Raw genomic sequence first — 24,935 nt, 5'->3', positions numbered from 1 at the left:
TAATTACTAAAATAATCAAATGCCTCAATAACAAGCAGTGCATATCCATTATCTTCTGCGACTTCACTAAAGCACTTGACACGGTAAATCCTAAGTAGCTGCTCCTCAAATTAGCTTCTTATGGCTTCCATGAAAAATCTTTAAGTTGTTTCTCATCCTATCCCAAAAATAGAAAACAGAAGGTAATTATAAAACATAAGGGTGAGAAAGCCTGCTTTAGCTGGATGGAAATACAAGCAGGCGTACTCCAGGGGTCCATATTAGTCCCTTTCCTGTTTCTGTATTATATAAATGACATGTCAGGTAAGGTAGCTTCAGATACAATTCTGTACGCAGACAACTCAACAGCAGTAGTCTACAGTAAAACCACTGAAGAGTTAGCACAGGAAACAAAACAAACTCTTCACACACTAGAAAACTGTATAAATAATACTGCTATGAAACTAAGCATAACAAAATCACAAATTGTATACTTCAGCACCAAACAAACTGTTGGATATATAACACAGCTAAGTTATGAAGGCAGAGAACTGATCACTGCAGAATCTGTTAACTTTCTTGGACAGATTATAAACAAAAACTTGTCATGGACTGATCATATGGATTGCTTACTGAAATGGTTATTTTATTTTTTATGAACTTCAAGCACACCTGTTCCCCTCTATTTGCATCATGAACCACTATGTCAAATCTTCAGATGCATGGGAATAATCTTCAAGAAGATTAATGCCGTTTTGTCATCAGCATTGTTGTACTGCGAGAGGGAAGAGGTAATTATCATTAATAGGAAGAGAACTTTCAAGACCAATCATTTCAAGTTAATGTTGCAGAAGTTTGAAAGCAGTAGCTATCGTCATGTCCTGCATGGTGTTTGTGTAAAAGAAAAAAAACTTTACCAATCGATAGGCACTGCTGAGAACAATACTACCATCATACACTATTGGCCATTAAAATTGCTGCACCAAGAAGAAATGCAGATGATAAACGGGTATTCATTGGACAAATATATTATACTAGAACTGACATGTGATTACATTTTCACGCAATTTGGGTGCATCGATCCTGAGAAATCAGTACCCAGAACAACCACCTCTGGCTGTAATAATGGCCTTGATACGCCTGGGCATTGAGTGAAACAGAGCTTGGATGGCGTGTACAGGTACAGCTGCCCATTCAGCTTCAACACAATACCACAGTTCATCAAGAGTAGTGACTGGCGTATTGTGACGAGCCAGTTGCTCAGCCACCATGACCAGACGTTTTCAATTGGTGAGAGATCTGGAGTATGTGCTGGCCAGGGCAGCAATCGAACATTTTCTGTATCCAGGACCTGCAACATGTGGTAGTGCATTATCCTGCTGAAATGTAGGGTTTTGCAGGGATCAAATTAAGAGTAGAGCCACGGGTCGTAACACATCTGAAATGTAACGTCCACTATTCAAGGTGCCGTCAATGCAAACAAGAGGTGACCGAGACGTGTAACCAATGGCAACACATACCATCACGCCGGGTGATATGCCAGTATGGCGATGATGAATACACGATTCCAATGTGTGTTCACCGCGATGTCGCCAAACACGGATGTGACCATCGTGATGCTGTAAACAGAACCTGGATTCATCCGAAAAAATGATGTTTTGCCATTCGTGCACGCAGGTTCGTCGTTGAGTACACCATTGCAGGCTCTCCTGTCTGTGATGCAGCATCAAGGGTAACCACAGCCTTGGTCTCTGAGCTGACAGTCCATGCTGCTGCAAATGTTGTCAAACTGTTCATGCAGATGGTTGTTGTCTTGCAAACGTCCCCATCTGTTGACTCAGGGATCGAGACATCGCTGCACTATCCGTTACAGCGATGCGGATAAGATGCCTGTCATGTTGACTGCTAGTGATACAAGGTCATTGGGATCCAGCACGGTGTTCCGTATTACCCTCCTGAACTCACCGATTCCATGTTCTCCTAACAGTCATTAGATCTCGTCCAACACGAGCAGCTATGTCATGATACAATAAACCGCAATTGCGATAGGCTCCAATCCGACCTTTATTAAAGTCGGAAACATGATGGTACACATTTCTCCTCCTCACATGAGGCATCACAACAATGTTTCACCAGGCAACGCCAATCAACTGCTGTTTGTGTATGAGAAATGGGTTGGAAACTTTCTTCATGTCAGCACGTTGTAAGTGTCACCACCGGCGACAACCTTGTGTGAATGCTCTGAAAAGCTAATCATTTGCATTATCACAGGATCCTCTTCCTGTTGGTTAAACTTCACATCTGTAGCATGTCATCTTCATGGTGTAGCAATTTTAATGGCCATTATATGATAGCGGAACAAACACTGGTAGCAGTTACTTCTGTAAAATATCTGGGAGTATGCGTGTGGAACGATTTGAAGTGGAATGATCATATAAAATTAATTGTTGGTAAGGCGGGTACCAGGTTGAGATTCATTGGGAGAGTGCTTAGAAAATGTAGTCCATTAACAAAGGAGGTGGCTTACAAAACACTCGTTCGACCTATACTTGAGTATTGCTCATCAGTGTGGGATCCGTACCAGATTGGTTTGACGGAGGAGATAGGGAAGATCCAAAGAAGAGCAGCGCGTTTCGTCACAGGGTTATTTGGTAACCGTGATAGCGTTACGGAGATGTTTAATAAACTCAAGTGGCAGACTCTGCAAGAGAGGCGCTCTGCATCGCGGTGTAGCTTGCTCGCCAGGTTTCGAGAGGGTGCGTTTCTGGATGAGGTATCGAATATATTGCTTCCCCCTACTTATACCTCCCGAGGAGATCACGAATGTAAAATTAGAGAGATTAGAGCGTGCACGGAGGCTTTCAGACAGTCGTTCTTCCCGCGAACCATACGCGACTGGAACAGGAAAGGGAGGTAATGACAGTGGCACGTAAAGTGCCCTCTGCCACACACCGTTGGGTGGCTTGCGGAGTATAAATGTAGATGTAGATGTAGATGTAGTGTACCTTTCTCTCTTGTCAAATTAATTGTATTTTTATACAATTGCGAGCACTCCTTGGGTGGTGCCATAGAGAGACAGGATCAGGTTATTGTTTAAATGTTATATAATTGTATATTTTGTAATCTTTCTTTATATTAATTGTCATTCTCTTTTTTCATTTCATGCTTGGAATACTGTTGCCATCATAACAAAGGAGAGGCAGACACAAGGTATGCAGAAACCAAAGAGGATTAACTAGGGAACTAATATCAAGAAGACCAAAAAGAAGTGACTTGAAGGTTGAAAAATATATGGCATATTGCTTGGTGGACTGCACTTTAGTAGTGCCTCTTCCAATAGTAGTCATAGCACCTTTTGCAACTTATGTCCCAATCTGAAGGATTCTTTTCTAAAAGGTAGATATTTATGTTCAGAAACTATTTTTGATGTCGAGAAATGTGTGCATCCAGTTAGGTCACGCTAACAAGAGTTGTATTACATGTCCAGTGATGCACTAAAGATTAAGTTGTGAAGTGATATCATCACAATTATGAAAAGGATGTTTTATACCACTATATTCAGTTGTTTAACTGTTTTGCTGAAAGTGGTAAAAATGAGTACATCAGGCAGGTCCATTGTTGGTAGTCCATTAGCAAATATGTAGATGCAAGATGTCACTGACACAGACATAACAGCAAATGACAGCAAAGTTTCTGTGACAATGGCCAACCGTACCCTTTAAATGCTACGGACACAGATAACAGTAATGTTGAAATCCATGATGCTACCATGATTACGGCAGATGAAATGGGTTCTCAGTTTTCACTGGGAAGAATTTTCTCTCATGGTGAGAATGAAAGGTGCAATAGAGCAGGTTTGTTAAATTATATGTTTCCTGCGACACAGGCACCTGGTGGGAATATAACTGAATGAAACATAATGGGCACACCAGTACACTGAACATGTCACAATTAATGCAAGAGATAATGAGGTACTTTGATGTGAAATTCAGTATACAAGCACAACAACTCAATGATTTAAAAAATGATTTTACAAAGGGACAAAAGCAAACATCTAACAGTCTTAAAGTTCATTTAACAGAGCAATTTTATAACATTAGCCAGTATTTACATACTGACGTGTCCAATGAATTAATGTGTGAACTCATAAATATTGGAAAGGAGTTAAAAGCAGAGTTGCTTGTTGACTTACCCAAGGATATAAATAACATGAATCAAAGACCATTATATAAGGAACAAGAACAACTGGCAGGTGAGTTAAGAGCTTCGAGTGATGTATAAACTAAAATGCAATAGGCACAATCACAAATATGTAAGAATTTGGACATCCCAATAGGTGCTGTAAATAAGTTGTAGTCAGTATGTAAAGATTTACCAGAAGAAGTACATAAACTGTCATTGCCACTAAATAATTTGAACACTCGGTTTGTGCAAAAACAGAAGGAAAGAAATAACGAAGATGTAAAAGAATTAAAGGATAGGGCTGAAGCAGGTATGCTAGACCTAGGTTGTACCCTGGCGCAAAGGTAGTTCAGGAACACATAATTTATGTGGAAGTAGCCACGAGGTGATGAAGGAAAAAGAGATGCGCTATTGGCCATGATAGATCAGCCATCAAGTGGAGGAAAAGTTACTGAGTAACTTAATCAATGTTGCAAAAGTAATAAAAGAAAATCTTATGCCAAGCAGTCAAAGAGCCATTAGACCAGACAGGTAATCCTAGTACCTATCTGCAGTTTGTTACAAGCCCATCAGATGAAGTAGTTAGGAGTTACAAGATGCAGCAGGCGCTCCCGACTACTGTACCTGTCATGTAGTTGTACTCAGGATATAATCGCATGCAACAAAACAGTGCCACACCATCAACAGACAGTGCTGTATGTCTTTCCACATTATTAGCTGACAAAGGTTTATTACAGCATTGACACTGCCCTATTTTTTTCATTGGAAGGCAAACTCAATGGTGTTCATAAGGTGCTTTCATAATGTATTCCATAGAAATTGGAAAAAGACACAGGAGATCTATTTTCTTGTAGGATACGTGCAAGGCGACATCTTGCTATGGACCACAGATATGGCAGAAAGATGCCACCCTTGTGAACAGTTTGAGAGTATTTTTGGATAGATTTTGGTTTGCTGCAGTATAGGAGAAGTTGTGCTATGAAGTTTTTAATCCATCACCATTCAACAGCAAACATTCGGAGCTAAGAAAATACTCTGACAAGTATTTCACTAAAACTTGATACTGCATGAACCTGATATTCCATGTAGATGTGTTAAAGATTTTGAAAAGCCATCTGCCAGCAAACATCTGTGAAAAATTAATTGCCATTCCAGAACTTAATGTAAGAGTATTTTTATCAGTACTTGATTCCACTGACCTTATTTATGAGGAAGGGCCAGTGAAAACACAAAATGTCAATGCACAGGTTGATCCCCAAACATTTAGCAAACAGTTGGCAACCATGTCCACCTCGCAACAAGTGCCAAAGTGGTTATAGGAATCACTTTTGCAATTGGAAAGGCCAAAAATATAAACAAAGTAACAGGAGCAATAAAGGACAAAATTTTAACCAAACAAACTATAATGATCAGAGAGGGTACAGCCAAAAGGTGCACAGTGCACTGCTGATGTGGCAGTAACCGGTGCAGCAGATGGCAAGGACAAAACATAAACAGGCAATCAAGCATTCTGCCAACAGCTGATTATAGTCAACATAACAACAATTATGTTTTAAATAGTGGGCAAGGCCACTGACATTTCGAATCAAGAGCTGCACAAGACATCATTTGGAGGAACCAAGCCCAGATCGTACACTTAGTTGACATCACCTCAAATGAAGATGTCAGTACCCCAGTCAGATAAGGAAACTTAAACAGGTCTTGACAGGCCCCCATTCAATGGACAATGAAGGGGGTGTTTTATTAGATATGAGCAGAGCAGAGGTATCAAAAATTAATTGTTCTACAAAAATACCACTAACCATGACAGGGAAGGTGAGGAAACAGTGCAGGCAATAGTTAACACTCAAATATTCAACTTAACTGTACATATGGTACTAAATACTGGCACCATGACTAACATGATATCTCAGGGACTGTTTGATGAATTGCAAAAGTGAGGCTGCATACCAACACTTCCATTTCAGAACAGCAAAATACAGACACCAATAGAAAGTACGTCTAAGGGAGTTAAACTGCAAGCATTAATCCCTGTTAAAATTGATAGTTTTTCTTTACAGTGTATTTTCCTAGTGGTTGAGAAGTTGATAGTGAATTGCCTTACTGGCATGGACACTTTTAGAAAATATCAGGAACAAACTGATACAGTAAAAGGGAAATGCCATTTTGCAATAAGTGACCAACAATTCTCAATAGACTTGGTTAAAACAACCACCAATGAAAACAAACAATAGCGCACCTTAAATTCTACACACAATTATTTTATCCAGGTATCATTTTTTTAAAATATACAAGGCATTGAACAGCTACCAGAATATGATATGCAACAAGCTAAGTGAGTCTGAGTGTTGACTGAAGACCAAAAAGGGGAGCTTCAGGAACTAGTCAGATATGCACATGGTTTTTGGGAGACTCCCTGGAGCAATTTAAATAACCGAGACATAGTGCATATATACACAAGATGACTCAGTTCATTTGAACCTGTATATCACAATTTTATGCTTAGTATTATGGAAAGATTTTCAAATAATTATTTCATGTTTGTTAATTGAATAGAATGTAAGTTTTAGTTATTTAAGATTTTGATTAAGTGTCCATGAGCCACATAAAGCTCTGGAAACACTTCCATCGCTGAGCACAAGACTTATTTTAATAATCCGTGCACTCTCTAAATGCACTGCGAGTACTATACCTGAGACACAGAACACATGATGTAGGGAAGACATGCAGACACTACGCACATGCACTTGGGCTCGCCTACAAGTCAACAGCTGCTCCACAAGCACATAGCAAAACACAGTCTGACGCACTGCATAGCCGGAAGACTGATGCAGCTCAGGAAAAGAATGCCAACCAAACCATATTTCATAAACTTTACAATATAAGTTAACTACTACAGAAATACAGAATCTACTCTACAAAGCTGAAACTAAAAGGGAGAGAAGAATTAATCTAAGGGATATTTACAGCAGACAAAATAAAAAAGTAATTATGAAAAATATCTACACACAATACTATTATGTATAGTATACATACATCTACAAGTGATTGTATACAAGCTATACTAAACACTATAGGAGGCTATCTATGTACAATGAAGGAAGGAATAAATGTAAAGCTTTGAATAAGCTATGAAAAATAATGAGACTGTGCCCTGCTACAACAACACTTTTACTTTCAGGTCCAAAAGATAAATCAAAACGACAGCAGCACTATAAGCATTTGTGCTCTTGTAACACAAGATGATTGATGAATACAGCTGCATACCAATGGAAAATGATATGTATATATTGGAAAAGTGATGTTAGTACCCATCGAGTACTAATTGCCTACTTGTAAGTTAATATCAAGTTCCCTTTTGGGGAATGTTGCACAAACACATCCTGTGATAAATAAGGTACACAACGGTTAGGTGTTACGCATCAAAGCAAAAGAGCTGCACTGTAATATTAATCATTATAAGTATAAAAATTTGGATGTGAATGTGATGTGCGTGTATGAAAAGTCTAAGTATGTCAGACATATAAAAGTTAAACTGAGGTCTCATACTACCAAACTGTAAGGGATCAGACCAGTTGCTGATAACAGCACCAATCATTTATGTTCATGGTGCATTTGCACATGATCATGAGCCATCCAAACACTGTTTTACAGCTATTCACTGACACAGTCTTTGTAGCAACATATTTATACATATCTTAATACACAAGAGCGATGTCCTGTATTAAAAAAGGTATAAGTCACAAACACTGAAGGGCAATCATTATAGGTAGTTTCAAACAGTTGATGTTGATGACACGTATAACATATTGTTGTACAGTCAGAATTTACCAGTTGGTAGAAAACATTAAATAAGTGAGTTAACATGCAAATGAGTTAACATACAAAAAATGTACTCAATGGTTCTCTTAAGCGTAAAGAAAGAACTGTAGTAGCAGAGTAAAATGAATGCTTATTGCTTTCAGTATAACCATTCCTACAGAGTAGTAGGCACTTTCTAGCAGACTTGCAAGAAGCATAGCTAAGTCTAGCTATGATGGCTTATCGTGATTTACATGCCATGAAGTTTTCTTCTCTTCAGCATCTGGAATGTCAGATGTTCACATCAGAAAGGATGTATGGACAAATGTTTATGCACATCACATGGAACTTATGTTCACATGTTGTCCCGTCAATATTGGAAGAAGAAACTTAATTTGGGTTGACTAATGTCTTACATAAGACAAAACGTAATGCTGAAAATATCAATGGGACAAAGAGGCTATGAAAAAATGTATATAGTAGTAATAGATTTGAGTGGTGATCATGTGGCAAAAAATGTAACTGCCACCTAAAAATATATGTATTTACCAAATAAGTAGTGAGTAAACCTGGCATGCCAGTGGTCCTAAAAATATAAATCCTTAGATACCCAGTTTAAGGTAATAAACATCATCATTATCAGTGTTCTGCCAAAAAGGCATGTTTTCACACGGTAATTCTCCAGGCTGTCCGGTCTTCTGCCATCCTCTTCAGGTCTGCATAATTTTCTCTTTCGTTTATGTCATCTATCATCTTGTATCTCCTTCTTCCTCTCAATCTCCTCCCACAAACCAATCCTTCCAAAGCATCTGCTAGCAAGCACTCCCTTCTCAGCGAATGTCCCAACCAGTTCTTTTTCCTTTCTCTTACAACCTTCAGCAGACATCTTCTCTCACCAACCCTTTCCAATACTCTTTCATTATTCACTCTTTCCATCCATCTTACTGTCTGCATTCTCCTCCACATCCATATCTCAAATGCTTCTAACCTTTTTTCATCCTCTCGTCTCAGCGTCCTTGTTTCTGCCCCATATAGCGCCACACTCCAGACAAAACATTTGCCAAGCTTTTTCCTTAGACCTTTATCTAATTTGCCACGTAAGCGTCTCCTCTTTCTGTTGAATGCCTCCTTCACTATGGTAATTCGAGTTTTCACCTCCTTGAGGCATCTCAAGTCTTCAGTTATTGTGCTTCTCCCTCATAGTACAATAATGACGATGACAGTGTGGTGGTCATCTTCTTGAAGATTTTTACCATGCATCTGAAGATTTGACATAATGTTTCATGATTCACATAAAGGGAAATAGGTGTACTTGAAGCTCGTAGAAATAAAATACTTTTCTTCCATGAGCTATCCATATTTAAATGCACTTACTTGGCTAATGGTAGATTGTCCTACTTTAATATTGGACAGTCTGCGTCTTGTACTGATGACCATACTCTTTGTTTTTGCTGTGTTTATTTGCATCCCATATTCCACACAAGCTTCATTCAGATCTTTCAGCAAGTTATTCACTGTCCGCTCACTTACTGCCGCTAATACCATGTCATCAGAAAATCTTATACATTCTATTCCAATGCTGCTTCCTTCTGATATTCCATTTCCAATCCTTATCCTTACTTTCTGGTGTAAGTATAGATTCTGTATCAGTCATCTCTCTTTCCAATCTACTCCTTTCCTCTTCAAAAGTCATGACTGTGAAGTCATACCGACACTTAACAAATCCAGAAAACTACTGTACCCATGTGTCAAAGAGCTTACCAAAAGAAAAGTATTTCAGCCCTCAGCAGAGTCATGGGATGACATACATTTTACAAAAGTGGAGGTTTGGAATAAATTAGAAAACATTGTGAACTTACATTGACCTCAATCAAGTGTCGATGTGGTGCTGAATGCGTGAGTTTGGTCTGATCACTGAAATATGTGAATTATGGCAGGGAACCACTGCCCTGGGGCATAAGTGATGAGCCTACACATCTCAGCCTTGATAACCCAAGTATGCACACATGACACCACACAACCCTGAAGCAACATGACGAACACTTTCACTGCAAACTTTGTGATAAAAAATGAAACAGTACTCCGAACTCGGACAGTCTATCTGTAGCTGCAATACCAATGAACTCACAAAACGCACATGCAGCATACACCACATGAGGTACATGTGCTTAACTATGCCAGTAGCAGGCAATGATTATACTTCAATTAGAGGAGCAAAAACTTTGAGTTTCAATTGCACTTATTGTAAACTATTTATAAACATAAATGTACATATTATAATGCTGACAAGTTCTGGTCAAAGAACAAATTAAAAATTTGGCTACCAATAAAGGTCTTTTGTACTCATACAGCCCCAAAAATCACATTTTAAAATGTTTAAAAGATACAAAATTTACTGCGTCATTGTCATCCAACAAGAGATGTAGCTCCATCTCTGACTCCACCATCAACAGGAATTCAGGTAACAGTCTTCTTTTTTTTTTATACTGTGTACTGCTGTCCGATTATGTTGACCATGTCAGTATACAGTAGGAGGGTAGTTGTGTAGGTACCTATAAGGTTTATCTGCATAGGAAAATGAGACGTACTAATTCATACAGGTGTCAGTTGAATGTGCCAAAGATATATTAATTTATATTATGCCGCATTGATGTAAGCTGAGAGGCTGATGGAAAAATTAAATATTCTATACCTTCAAATTTTTTAATAACACCACTCTTGTTTTGATGCTTGTAACACAGCTCTTCTCTTCTCATCCACCTTGTTGTATGGACATACCTTGTTTTGTATGTGCCTAACAAATAAGAAATGGATAGCTCATGGAAGAAAAGTATTTTATTTCTATGAGCTTCAAGTACACCTATTTCCCTCTATGTGAATCATGAAACATATCAAATCTTCAGATGCACAGTAAAAATCTACAAGAAGATGACCACCGCACTGTCATCGTCATTATTGTACTATGAGGGAGAAGAGGTAGTTATCATTAATAGGAGGAGAACTTCCAGAGTTAATTATTGCATGATACTTGTGTGAAAGAAAAAACTTTACCAATGTTCTGGTACTGTTGATTACGGTGTTATCGTCTTACCTCACTCTCCAACCAAACTAATTATGTTTATACAATTTATACTACTGAATTCATAACAACATAACTATTGTATAATAAAAATATGAATCATTTTATTTCAAGCTTGGGAGTAAATGCATAATTTTGCTAATGTGTGCTGGTAATTCTTTTCTCTTGTCCAATTTTCTGAGAAAGAATAGAATCAGTGACACCATAGGGAGTGGCTACAAATGTACTCACCAAGTGCACATTCATAGGGTGTGAATAAAAAATGCTTGTGAAAGTTGTTAATCAAATATTCAGATTTTATGTATTAAAGAACCTGTATTACACACTATGTATAGCTTAAATTTTATAGTCTGATGTACAATTATGTTATTGGATTTTTTGAAAGTATGTATTTATTGCTGTATTTTTCAACAACTTGGTAAGGTTCAAGAATATATTTATGTATAATATTACAAATGTAAATGTTTAATCACAATTCCACTGGCAGTGGATTATGCAATCTGATATTTCTAAGGTCTGTCTGTATAACTCAATTGCTGGATGGGGGAGGGGAAGTTGATCTAATAATGCAAAGTGGCAAACTGGTACCATCCCAACTGCTGTAATTGAATTCCTTTTAATATTTGAATTTTTTCATTCCATTTCTTACCCACTTTTCACACAGTCATCTATGTAATATATATTGGTGACATATACATAAATATTACAAATCAGTAATTAGTATGAGAGTCACTTAAATTCATAGTTTAAATTATTTTTTTGGTTATGTTGATTCCATTAAGGTACGTAGCTTTCAAGAGAATATTATTAATTAAAGGGGCTGGATAGCTGATGCTACAGTAACAACACATAGTGGGAAAATATTGTGAGGTATTTGACAGAATCTGAAATGTTGACACCATTCATTTGAAAGTAATCACTCCACTCCCTCTGAGAATTATTTCCATTTTCACAAAACTAATTAACTTAAGAGATAACTGACACTGAAAGACTATGCCACCATAATTGCTATTTCAGTTTCATCTCTGTGGTTGGTAGATTCTGTACTTTAACACTGCATTTTGTTGCCATTATTTTTATGAACAAGGGGAGATACTGTGTTAATTGATTAAGCCACTAATTAAGATTTTACCTATTTATCACAATGCGAAATAAGTTTCAAGACAGTTATTACACTCATAAGTATGGTATTCCCTTTGTTGATGCACAAAATGTAGCTATGAATTTTTAAAATTTATTAATCTTCTGCGTATTTTAGACACCACATTATCATCTTGGTATAAAATCCACTCTGAATTGAATAATCACACCTAGTAATTCTTCTGAACATTACATAGCTTCCAAAATCAGCAAATATCTTTCGATAGTCTTTATATGACTGACCCCACCCCTAAATAGACAATCAGCACTCGAGTGTTAACATGCTAACAGCTATGTAGAGCCTGCATCTCCATAACACCTTTATAACAACTAAGCCAGTTCATATATAATTAGTCTGGGCTCAGATACAGCAATGGTTAAATCTATGTACAACTAGCCCACAAAAAGCCTCAGACAAAACAGAGTAACATCTTGTATTAGACTCCCAGGTGTGCTAGTAAACATGCAATATCTAAATTTAACTGTTCCATGAAACTATACTTATCGGATATTTTAATTATGTTGTCACTTCCTACATGACAAAATAGTGTGCACTGTTCCTTTTATTATCTTACAACTGTGTCATGCCATTGTTATGTTCATCAGATATTTTGTCACTTCAATGAGACGGTGTAATCAAGGGAATGTTTGCATGTAGAAGTTTGAGGTACCTAGCTGTGTACGACATACAAATGCGAAACTGGACCTGGTCACTGCATAATTTACAGTAGCAATAAATGTGGAAAGAGCCACATAACTGTCAGAACTGTCATGTATATGTATTTTGCACAATCCTGGAAAACACATTCCACATATTCCAACGAGACATCGAAATGCATGACAGTCTGAGGACAATACAGGTATGTGCCATCACACCCTCATTTGTTATTTTTCTTACACCTAGTGCTTCTAGCTTGTTTAATAGTATTTCCTGATCAACAGTGTCAAAAGTCACAGCCAAGTCTAAGAACATGCCTGTAAAATAGTCATCCTTGTCAAGAGCTTCAAGTACCACTTTCGTGAACTCTGCAATATTCAACATTGTACTTCTTCCACTTTGGAAACCAAAGAGTGCTGCATTAAAAAAAAAGTTGTATCTATTCAAGTATTAATGTTTCTTTTTTTAAAGAAGCAGACAGTTGTGAAACAGGACTGTGGTTTTCAATACTCTCTGCAATAACTTTCTATAGTAAAAGCGTAACTCGCTTTAGATACTCTGGAAAAATATCTGAGCTAAAGGACTCATTTATTATGTTCGTTAACAGGGCTTATATGCTGTATACATACATCTTCAGAACAGATGCTGAAACTCATCTACACTTGCTGACTTTTAAGTTTTCAATTTCTGTATTGTCTTCGTAACATTCTGACTTCAGAGTAGGAGTAGTAAAGCAAGCTGCAGCAAAGATCTGATGAGAGATGAGGGAGTAGGATGAACATTGTTTAAGGTGAAACTAGATGGTGGTCCAAGCCACAAATATATTGGAGACTTATCTTTAAACTATGAAATCACTGTTGTAGGCGTGAGGAATCCAAAAGGTCAAAGAGGTGAGGTAAGTACCTAGATCACGAACACTGTGCTTCACAACATGTTCAGCAATTGAATATTGTATACTACTGGTCTCAAGAGTTCTGTGGCAGTTCATTCTTGTTGGATATCGGGTGTCAGTCATACCAACACAAAGGACTAAAAAGAATTCCAAGTCTATTGGAATGTGATGTGTATATTCTCCATTGTTACTCTTCCCTTCTGGCTGGCTGAAGTAACATCACATTCTCCTTCATTTCTGAGCTACTAAATTCAATGTCAAATTCAGGATCTCTATTGCAGTCCTTTTTTGAAAGCTTTGGCTAAGTAACAATACAGGAGAGAGGCTGAAAGTGTGCATTTTGTTCTCAAGTATCCAGAGTTCTGGCAGTGGTATATGGAGTTCTAGGGACTACTTAAGATGTTTTATTATTGTTCCACTCATATGAATAAGCATGAGGTAAGACATCCTCTTTGAAAATGTAACAGAAAGAGATGACTATATCAAATGAAAAATTAAACCAAGAAAACTGTTAAATTATGAGAAAGAATTTTCTTTCTAATTCAAAAGGAAGAGCAAGTCACTTGGCACTCAACTGTAGTAAGGATGAGAGCAGACAAAGATGAAGGGCAGGGTATCAAAGAGAGTGAATCACAGTTACTACACTGATAAGCGGTATGCAGCTTCAGTCCAGAGAAGTTGATGATAGAGTGTGAAGTAGAAATAAATTAAAATTCTTTAACATATTGATTTTTTTCAAATTATGTTCAAAAAACTAAATTTTTTATTAATTAAAAACATCCTATAATAAATGGCATTACATATAGACAAATATAGATAGCTTTTAAAGCTCAAAATAATGAGTTACAAAATTTTGAGGATCACCAATAATAAAATCCCAAGTATACTCATGCACTGGACTTCCTGAAACTTGTAGTCATTTTTTTAGTTTCCTTGTTGCTATGAAGTCTAACCATGTATTTTGCAATGGCTTTCTGTGAACATAAATGCTGGAGGAGTTGGCTGGATCACAGTGGATATATTTATCTTGTACCACTGATGAGCAATTGTCATTCAACAGACAAAGTGTCACCACTTTCAGCCTCTAATGAAGTAACATCACATTCTCCTTCATTTCCGAGCTACTAAATTCAATGTCAAATTCAGGATCTCTATTGCAGTCATTTTTTGAAAGCATTGGCTTAGTAACAATACAGGAGAGAGGCTGAAAGTGTGCATTTTGTTCTCAAGTATCCAAAGAGAGACAAAGTAAAGATGATATCTAGTGACAACCACCTCCACCAAAACATTACAGCCAGGCTACAAATGTAGGACTAATGCTCTCAAGAGGGCCAAACACTTAAATATAAGTGCTGAAGCAGATATAAGTGGGGTTTTATGTTTTTGTTACTTGAGGATACCTAGGATTTTACGTTCCTGCCAACATAATATAAATGAGATAACACAGAGTTTTAGGTTAAGGGGTTAAGAGTATGGGAAATAAATATTAAGAACTTGGATGGGAGAAAATGAGAAAGAATGGAAGAAGAAGAACAAAGACAAACATTAAGAGCAATAAAGAAATTATTAAATAAGAAATAATAAATAAAAGAATACAATCACTTTCCAGAACTCTGGAGCTGGGAACTTGCTCTCCAACACATCTTTACATCACAATACTGTCATGGACACTCCACCCGCTCCTTTCCCTCTTTTTATCTTTATGATATCTTTTCTCATTAAAGTGGATACAAATTTCATTATATTGTATACACTCTTTATTTATTAGGAATATTTTAATTATTGCTTTTACTTTTCTTCTTAATTCTACTCCCCCCTTCTTTCTCATTTTTTCCTGTTCTAGTTCACAATTGCAATATTTATTCCCCTTCCACTTATCTATCTTGTTCTAGTTCACGATTGCAATATTTATTCCCCTTCCACTAATCTATCTTTATTTCTCCTTCATTATGATCATCTCTGGATTAAAACTGGCATAGCACTTACCAATCTACTATTCCTGACCTCCTCCTGTCTTTGAAGTATCATTCTTCACCTTTGTTTACCCTCTTCCTCACAATATGTGGGTTCCTCTCATTCTGATGTCTGAGTGATCTGCTCTTCATTTCAACCTTCTGCAACTTGTCCCTCTCTCCTCCTCAAGGAAGAAACTAACAGTACCAAAAGCTATGGTACTGCTGTGTACTTTTACTTTTATATTTTTCTGTCAGCTTTGCTCTCTGAAGTACTGGCCACAAATTATGTCTCATAATTTAACAGCAGATGATGAGAGTGATTATAGAGATTTGTGGACTGTAAAAAAACTATTTTTGGAGATGTGAGAATGATTTCTGGTAATACTTTTTTAATTTCAGGTCTTGAGTTAAAAGTAATCACAAGGTTGGCATAGTAGCTGACCTTTATTTGCATTTGTAGGAAATGGGAAAGACATCATTTCAAATTAATTTATAGCTGCAACCTATTAAAGATAGTAATCCTCTTATAGTTCTGAGAAAAAAGAAATAATAGTAAAACTAGTAATATTCATACAAGTAGGTTGTCTAAATATCTAATATTGTTTGCAATGTTTAAAGTGGCATACCTGTTTTCCTGGATTATCTGTTTCATTACTGGTAAAAATTTGTCAAGCTGAACACTTCCTGATGTTTCTTGATCTTCAACTGCAACAAGAATTTCTTGTATTTCTGCTTCAGTTGGACAACATCCTGAAGAATTGTAAGTGATATTTTAATTGCCTATCTCCACTATAACATTATGCATATTTTTAGTACTTCGTCTTGAATATTAACTCATTCACATAAACACAAATGAATAATGACTATAACAAAACATCATGAACAGGTACTTAGGAAACTAGTACCGGTATATTTATACTTGTATGATGATAGTAAGGCACAAAGTATACACAACAAGCTGTTTGTGTGAGAATTTTGACTGCGTGGTTATGAGTCACCATTGACTTTAGTACGAAATATTGTCATAATATAGTACAAATTTATTTGAAATTAATGTTTTTGGTCCATATGTAAAGCAGCTTGAAGTTCATCCATGGTCTGCCTTAACAAGAAATACAATGTTAATTCAGGATATAACATGTTACAATTTACTGAACATCCGTGCCTGTTAAAGAAGTTGTCCACATGTCATCTTTGCATTTGTATGCTATATTACACTCATCTCTGCAGTAAATTTGTAATGCATCAGTAACTAACTGACAGAACTTTTGCTCAGGTAATGAAATATGCTATACCATCTAAAATCTGGTGAGATTTGGATTCATTTTCATTCATAAATTATATTATCCGTAACTATGGGCTTTCACAGACTTTTCCAGGCAAACTTTTGTCATAAATATATCTTTATCTTTATGTTTATGTACTGTATGTTTGCATACTGTGATGCTGCACTATGAAGATCAGTTTGCTAATATATGACAGATAATTCTAATAAAACAAAACTATATCATGTACTATAATTTTTCCATGTAATTTTTAATATCAGACAAAATATGTACATTACTATTAGTATTTTTTATGTGATACTAATGATACTCAATAAATATTTCATTATAACATTAAGTTAACAGCATTAAGAATATTTTTAAATCTATAGAAACTTGAAGAAGTTGGCACACTTGACAACACTTATTAAATTAAAATTGAATTATAATATGAAAATGAAAGTTACATAAACAATATTTTGACATGGAGAACATTCTGGAGGCAGCAAGAATAATTATCAAGATTTATATTATCATTGTTTGGTGCCTTCTACATCGGACTCATTTTGTTATTGAAAGACTTAACATCATGCAAAGCTCTTTGGAGACAGTGGTACTGAGAAAGCCAATGAAACTGTTCTCTGGTTTTTATATTTGATCTGAATTTGTGTTTTCTTGTGGTATGAAACTGTGACTATGATCGTGAACTGATATGTGTAAAATGGAAATGAAACCATTTATTGGGAAAACACATGTTATTGCTTCTTGCCTGTTGCAATAACAACCCAGGACCTGAACTGTTTCGTTAATAATGAGACAGATCCCTAGATGAACTGATACCATCTTGAAGTTAACTAAACATTTTTTCATTTTTTGTTATGTCAACTGTCAACTTCATAAAAATGGAAATATTGCACTTGTTCAGTGGTTTACATTATTTTGCAATGATGTCACGAAGAAAAACAGCTGTTTTCTGATTGCTATATTAAGGGAAGGGCATGACAAGTTAAAGATTTTTTATAGCATAACTGGATCATCTTGCAAGTCCTGAAAGACACTGGTACAACTCTTTAACCTTATCAGTTTGGATACTGTACATTTCATGTTTGAGATGCCCCCTGACAAATAAATCCAGTCAGCTAATTTGAAAAGCCAAGGTACAGGCCCTGCTGGGCCTATCCATCTTGGGCCACACGAGCAGCTTGTAGTGAAATTGTGTGCTTATGAAATATCATCTCACTTATGTGACTGGATTTGTGATTTCCATTCAGAGAGGTCACAGTCTGTAGTAACTGATGGAAAGTCACTAAGTAAAACACAAGTGATTTCTGGTGTTCCCCAAGGTAGAGTTAGAGGCCCTTTGCTGTTCCTTATCTATATAAATGATTTGGGAGGTAATCTGAGCAGCTGTCTTAGACTGTTTGCAGATGACATTGTCATTTATCAACTAATAAAGTCATCAGAAGATCCAAACAAATTGCAAAACGATTTATAAAATATATCTGTTTGGGGCGAAAATTGACAACTGATCTTAAATGATAAAAAGTGGGGTCATTCACATGAGTGCTAAAAGGAATCAGTTAAACTTCAGTTACATGATAAATCAGTCAAATCTAAAGTCTGTAAATTCAACTAAATACCTAGGAATTACAATTGTGAACAACTTACATTGGAAGGAACACTTAGAAAATGTCGTGGGGAAGACTAACCAAAGACTGTGTTTTATTGTAAGGACACTTAGAAAATGTAACATCTGCTAAGGAGTCTGCTTACACTACACTTGCCCGTCCTCTTTTAGAATAATGCTGTGCGGCATGGGATCCTTACCAGATAGGATTGACGGAGTACATCGAAAAATTTCAAAGAAGGGCAGCTCGTTTTGTATTATCCTGAAATAGGGGAGAGAGTGTCACTGAAATGATACAAGATTTGGAAACAAAGGCATTTTTTGTTGCGGCGGAATCTTCTCACAAAATTCCAATCACCAACTTTCTCCTCCGAATGCGAAAATATTTTGTTGACACCGACCTACATAGGGAGAAACTATCACCATGATAAAATAAGAGAAATCAGAGCTCGTATAGAAAGATATAGGTGTTCGTTCTTTCCACGCGCTATACAAGATTGGAGTAGTAGAGCAGTGGCGTAGCACATTCGCCAACGATGGACATTGGGTGAAATTTGAGCCCAATTAGGTGGAGGGAGAACTGAAAAAGTTACATTTCAAGTACATTTGTGCTAACTAGAACAAAACTTCGTAGTGAAGTCAGAAGCAGTTCAAAACCATATATCCACAATTATCTCACAAATGGCCCATTTTTGGATCCAAGTTTACCAAAATGTTTTTGCTTCTATTATCTTATACATTCACCACATTTTCTCTGTCAATTATGGTACACACTATACATCACTTGGCCTATAGCAGAGCCCTGTCTAGGGCCCTGACACATATAACACTCCCAAGGGTTGTCTCATTACGTCATAGAGCCACACATTAAGGAACAAAAAATCCTTTAAGCACACAAATAATGTCCACTTTGCACACCAGTGTAGCTGGAAGTAAATTGTGTCACAGATGCAAAGTTTGTTTATTGACCACAACATATTTTTCTTTGTATAAAATCATTCATTTCCAAATTAATTTAAGAAATCAGCTTTAGCAATAAGATAATAGCTGACTGGCTGTAGTGAAGAATAATATCAAAGTTCATTCTTGATGAACTACCTTTGTTTCATTTACCTGTTCATTTCTCCGAATTTCCAAATTGCTTTTTTCCTGGAGAGTAATGTCACTTTTCTTCTTACCATGACTGAGGAGGAAGATTGTTTTGGCCAAAATAATAATCATACTGAATCACATTAAATTTTCATCAGGGTAAAGCATTACCTGTCCTGCCATCTTGATGATTCTCTGTATTTCTGTAACGTACACCAAAAATCCACCCACCTGATTATTTGTGAGACCAATATAAAATAAAATTACAACACTGTGCATATCTTAAAGCCACTGAGATAAGAATATCAACTGTATTATCACTTGAAACATTTCTTTAATTAATCTTAAGGAAGTCTCAGTACATTTAAAAGAGACTTCTTTTGGTTGTTAAGGGATCTCTGGGAAAGATAATATAACAAATGTATACTTATGGTGGGGAGGACTACAAGAACTGATAGTAAATGAATACTTCTAAATAGATGTGATGCAGAAATATTATATTGGCACATGGCTTTGAAAGAGGGCAGAGATGGGAATGTTTCAATGTGCTTCACTATGGAAGGAATGAGAAGTACATACAAAGTGTGAAAACAAAAAAAGAAAGGACAGAAAATAAACATAACTCTATAAGGCTGGCTGAAAGAAAGTCTGTTTCAGCAATCATTCTAGTGCTTTTTTATTTATTATGTCTAGTATTAAATGTGAAATTTTTATTTTAGACATGTAATCATGTGATGTATTTGTGGTAGTAGCATTAATTGTAGTAGTAGTAGTAGTAGTAGTAGTAGTAGTAGTATCACCCCTTGTCAAGTAGTCCCCACATGACCATTTCCAAATCTGCCTGAAATTTTATGGGAAGGGTCCACAATGTTTTGTATGGATATGTACATAGTTTCAGCTTGATATTTCCCTAGGTTCCATTTCTGCAGCTCTTGTATATAGAGGTTCCACGCTTGCACTGCCTACACACATGCTGAAGTGCAAACTTCAGGTAACTTTTATGAAAAGTTTCTTAAATTACAAGCCCCTACTTTCACATATTTAAACAACTTTTTGTTCTGAATTAAGAATATATTACTTATTAGATTTTTAAATACATCTAGTAACAGCTGATAGAAAATTTATTGTGCAACTAGGAGAGCCCAACTTTAGCCAGCAATAAATTGCAATTTTAAAGACATATCCAGCCAAAAATTGTTATATGACATTCAGCCATGCTGTCTTTTCGCGTTTTTTGTACAACAGCCTCTGCCCTTCTCTATCCAAATATATGCACCTGCAAATTTGATGAAAATGCTTTGAGGACCACATTTTTTGTAATTGTGGGGATCCATATTTCAACTGTATGTTATTTAATCTTTTTTATCTTGCTGTATCTACAAAGAGTATCGTTTAAGCTTCAGAAACTACACAGTTAAATTTTAGGCCCATGCGTACTAACGAATAAAATGATCTCCAAAAGGTTTTGTAAATTCATGAATGAAATTTGTTTCACATCATTTAAGGCATTATTGAAAACATGGTTAAAACATTGCCAACACATTTTTACATTCCTGTTGCAGAAATATTTGATCTTGTGATTATCTCACTCTTGCACAGTGTTCTGACTGAACTAATTTGTGTTTTGTGAAACGAACCAAGTAGTGCCTGAAGCTTGTTTTTTTAATGATCAAGACTGCTCTGACTGTCATATGCCTTACCATTTTGTGATAGTACAAGGTGTACAACTTTGCTTCTACTGTTTGCCGATAGGTGGCGACAGTGGTAAGTAGTGGTCGAAAAAAACAGATTGCAGACGTCAGGCAGTTAGCTTGGATCTCAGTCAACATAATCTCATTCAAACATTAGTCGATTTGTGTCTGCATCATAAAGTTGTTCTTGATTGAAAATGTCAGTTTATGAGCCTAATTCTCATCATTAGGGGAGGAGTTACAGTTTTGTTTCAATATTAAGAAAACAGCGGCTTAGTCTCATCAAATGTTCTCAAGTATATATGGTAAGGATGCTATTAGTGACAGAACATGTTGTGAGTCGTTTCAATGCTTCAAGAACGGTGATTTTTATGTCACAGACTGTCATAGTGGTGGAAGAGAATGTTTTCGAAGATTCAGAATTGGAGGCATTGCTGAATGAAGGCTAGTGTCAAACTCAAGAAGAATTGGCATGATTAGTAGGAGTGACACAACAAGCCATTTCAAATATCTCAAGGCTATGGGCACAATTCAGAAAGAAGGAACTTGGGTCCCGTGTGAGTTGAAACCAAGAGACGTTGAACAGCATTTGTGTATTTGTGAACAGTTGCTTCAGAGGCAAAGACAGAAGGGATTTCTGCATCACATTGTGACCGGGGACGAAAAATGGGTTCATTACGATAACCCTAAATGCAAAACATCATGGGAATATCCTGGCCATGCTTCCATGTCGACAGCCAAAGCAAATATTCATGGCTCCAAGATCATGCTCTGCATTTGGTGAGACCAGCATGGCGTCGTGTACTATGAGGTGTTAAAAACCAAGTGAAACAATCACAGATGCTCATTATTGAATGCAATTAATGTGTCTGAGCAAAGCATTAAAAGACAAATGGCCAAAATACAGCAAGAGGCACAATAAAGTGATTCTGTAGCACGACAATGCTCGACCCCATGTTGCAAAAGAGGTCAAAACGTACTTGGAAAAATGGAAAGTCCTAAATCACCCGCTGTATTCTCCAGAGATTGTTCCCTCTAACTATCACTGTGTTTAGATCAATGGCATGTGGCCTGGCTGACCAACACTTCCGATCTCATGAAGAAGTCACAAACTGGATCGATTCATGGATCGCTTCAAAAGATGAACAATTTTTTCGACATGGGATTCGTACACTGCCTGGAAGATGGGAGAAAGTAATGGGCAGCAATGAAAAATACTTTGTATGATACATGTGTAACCAATTTGTTTCATTAAAGCCTCAAATATTGGAGGAAAAATGGCAGAGGCAAAGTTGTACACCTTGTAGAAAGTCAGTTTAACCCAGCAAAAGAAATGACAGTGTTTGATGAAGAGCTTTTAAAACTAAGATCGCATCTTATTTTACAGAAGAGGCTCAAATTTGGTCATACCATGAGGCCATGCTGATCACAAAATTTCAGTTTCTGCAAAATACCTGGTGAAATATATTTGGGCAAAACAAATATAAAGTTAAGAATGGTTTATACCTAATTGATATTTCTCATGTTGAAAAGTTGAAACTGCTTTCCCTTTTTGTATACAGGTACTACGTTAACTAATTTTAGTTTATCTGTGTAACTTGACAAAACTCAGGACAATAAATGCAAGGCAGAGATTGAGGTCTTTTAGTGGTGGGAGCTGTGTGGGTAAGGTGGGCTCACTGATGAAGTTTTCGAGTTTTGCCAGCAGCTTTATCCCAGGTGTACACACACAATAACAGCCTCAGAATCAGCAAGTATGAATGTCTACTGATTTAATGGATACAGTTTACATTTGCTACACAGTGAGTACTTCACTGGCATCTCTTGGAGACACACCTTTACAGCTTCAATGAATTCGCAAAGGGGAATGAATGGCTCAAATAAAGCAGCAAATTCAGAAAGCATAAGATTCCATCATCATGGCTATAGCTGTAGATACTGGTGTGAGCTCCACTGATGTTGTGGAAAGCTTTCCCTCAGTTGATACTAGGCAGAAATCTAATTTGCATCTGGATCACATCTCCATGACTCATGTGCAGAAAGGCATACAGTATTCTGCTGCATACATTTTCAATAAGGTAACACAAGAATTAAAAAATCTGAGCAGTAATCCTCAAGTCTAAACTGAAGAATTCCCTCATGGCACATTCCATCAGGGAGTTCCTGCAAAAAATTTAAGCCTCTACATCTACATCTCTGTAAACCACTGTGAACTGCATGGCAGAGCGTACGTCCCACTGTACCAGTCATTAGGGCTTTTTCTTGTACCATTCACATTTGGACCATGGGAAAAATTATTGTTTAAATTGCTGTGTGTATATTGTAATTAATCTAATCTTATCCTCACAATCCCTATGGGAGCAATGTACAGGGCAATGTAGTATATTCCTAGAGTCATGAGTTAAAGTCAGTTCTAGAAACTTTCTCAGTAGATTTTCTCAGGACTTTTCTGTCTATCTTCAAGAGTCTGCCAGGTCAGTTATTTCAACATTTCAGCGACATTCCTCTGCAGGTCATACAAACCTTTGACGATTCGTGCCCCCTTTTATGTGTACTTTCAATATCCCCAGCTAGTCCTATTTCCTATCCTATATTCTAAGATGGGTTGCACAAGTTATTTGTAAGCAAACTAACTTGCAGACCCATTGTGTTTCCCTAGTATTCTACCAATAAACTGAAGTCCATTCTCTTCTTTACCCACAACTGAGTCTATAAATCATTCCACTTCATGTCCCTACTAAGTGTCACATCCAAGTGTGGGAGTTTACAGATTCCAGCTGTGACTCACTAATATTATAGCCATGGGATACTATGTTATTTCATTTTGTGAAGTGCATAATTTTACATTTTTGGACATTTAAAACAAGGTACCAATCATTCAACGAGTTAAAATTTAATAGAGTGGTTGAGATACTAGTTACAGCACTCCTAGCGGCAACCAATGCTAACTCGGCCGCCATGTTCTCCTTAGTCAAAACATTAGGAAAGCGTTACTGTTGTTTGTGTTGGCAGTGTGTCAGCTGTTGTGATATTACTGCAATATTTAACTTTTCTAGTTGACTTTTTTGTTACAAAATATAAAGTCAACATGCCTGCAGTGTGTTCAGCGTTCAACTGCACAAATCGCAGCGATAAAACAACAAATATTTCATATTATAAGTAAGTATATTAGTACCGAAATACGACACACGTTTTTTAATGTTTATTAAAGAGTCATTTGCATTGGAACTGTAATTATGCTTAAGACAAATGCAGGAAGTAATTTATTTATCGTTGATCACAGATTTCCTTTAAAAGATAAGGAAATTACAAAAAGATGGGTTATAAATATGAAGCGAGAAAACTGGTTCCTACTACAGCCAGTTACTTCTGTTCAGCTCATTTTGAAGAGAAATATATGTACCACACAAATGTCCAGAGGCGCCTTTTGTCAAAACCAGTACCTACTATCTTTAACTTTCCACCACATTTACAAAAGCAAGATAAAGTATTACGACCATTACCCAGAAAGCGATCTTTCGACAATTTGCAAGATAGTGCTATTACAGTGACATCATTAGCACAAAGTAAGTCAATA

General features: G+C 36.6%; 1 protein-coding gene across 1 annotated transcript in view; it reads right to left on the bottom strand.

The window, feature by feature from the left end:
- The window catches only part of LOC124596401 (dynein regulatory complex protein 8), a 192,558-nt gene that overhangs the window by 86,534 nt on the left and 81,089 nt on the right, over positions 1-24,935 (bottom strand). The window contains exon 3 of the mRNA XM_047135528.1: positions 16,313-16,436. Coding sequence (XP_046991484.1) covers positions 16,313-16,436 — 124 coding nt within the window. The remainder of the gene's footprint in view (positions 1-16,312; positions 16,437-24,935) is intronic.

Source organism: Schistocerca americana, chromosome 2 (genome assembly GCF_021461395.2).
Source record: "Schistocerca americana isolate TAMUIC-IGC-003095 chromosome 2, iqSchAmer2.1, whole genome shotgun sequence".
NCBI classification, from domain to species: domain Eukaryota; kingdom Metazoa; phylum Arthropoda; class Insecta; order Orthoptera; family Acrididae; genus Schistocerca; species Schistocerca americana.
The sequence above is the reverse complement of the archived record's forward strand: the minus strand, read 5'-3'. Positions and strand labels throughout refer to the sequence as shown.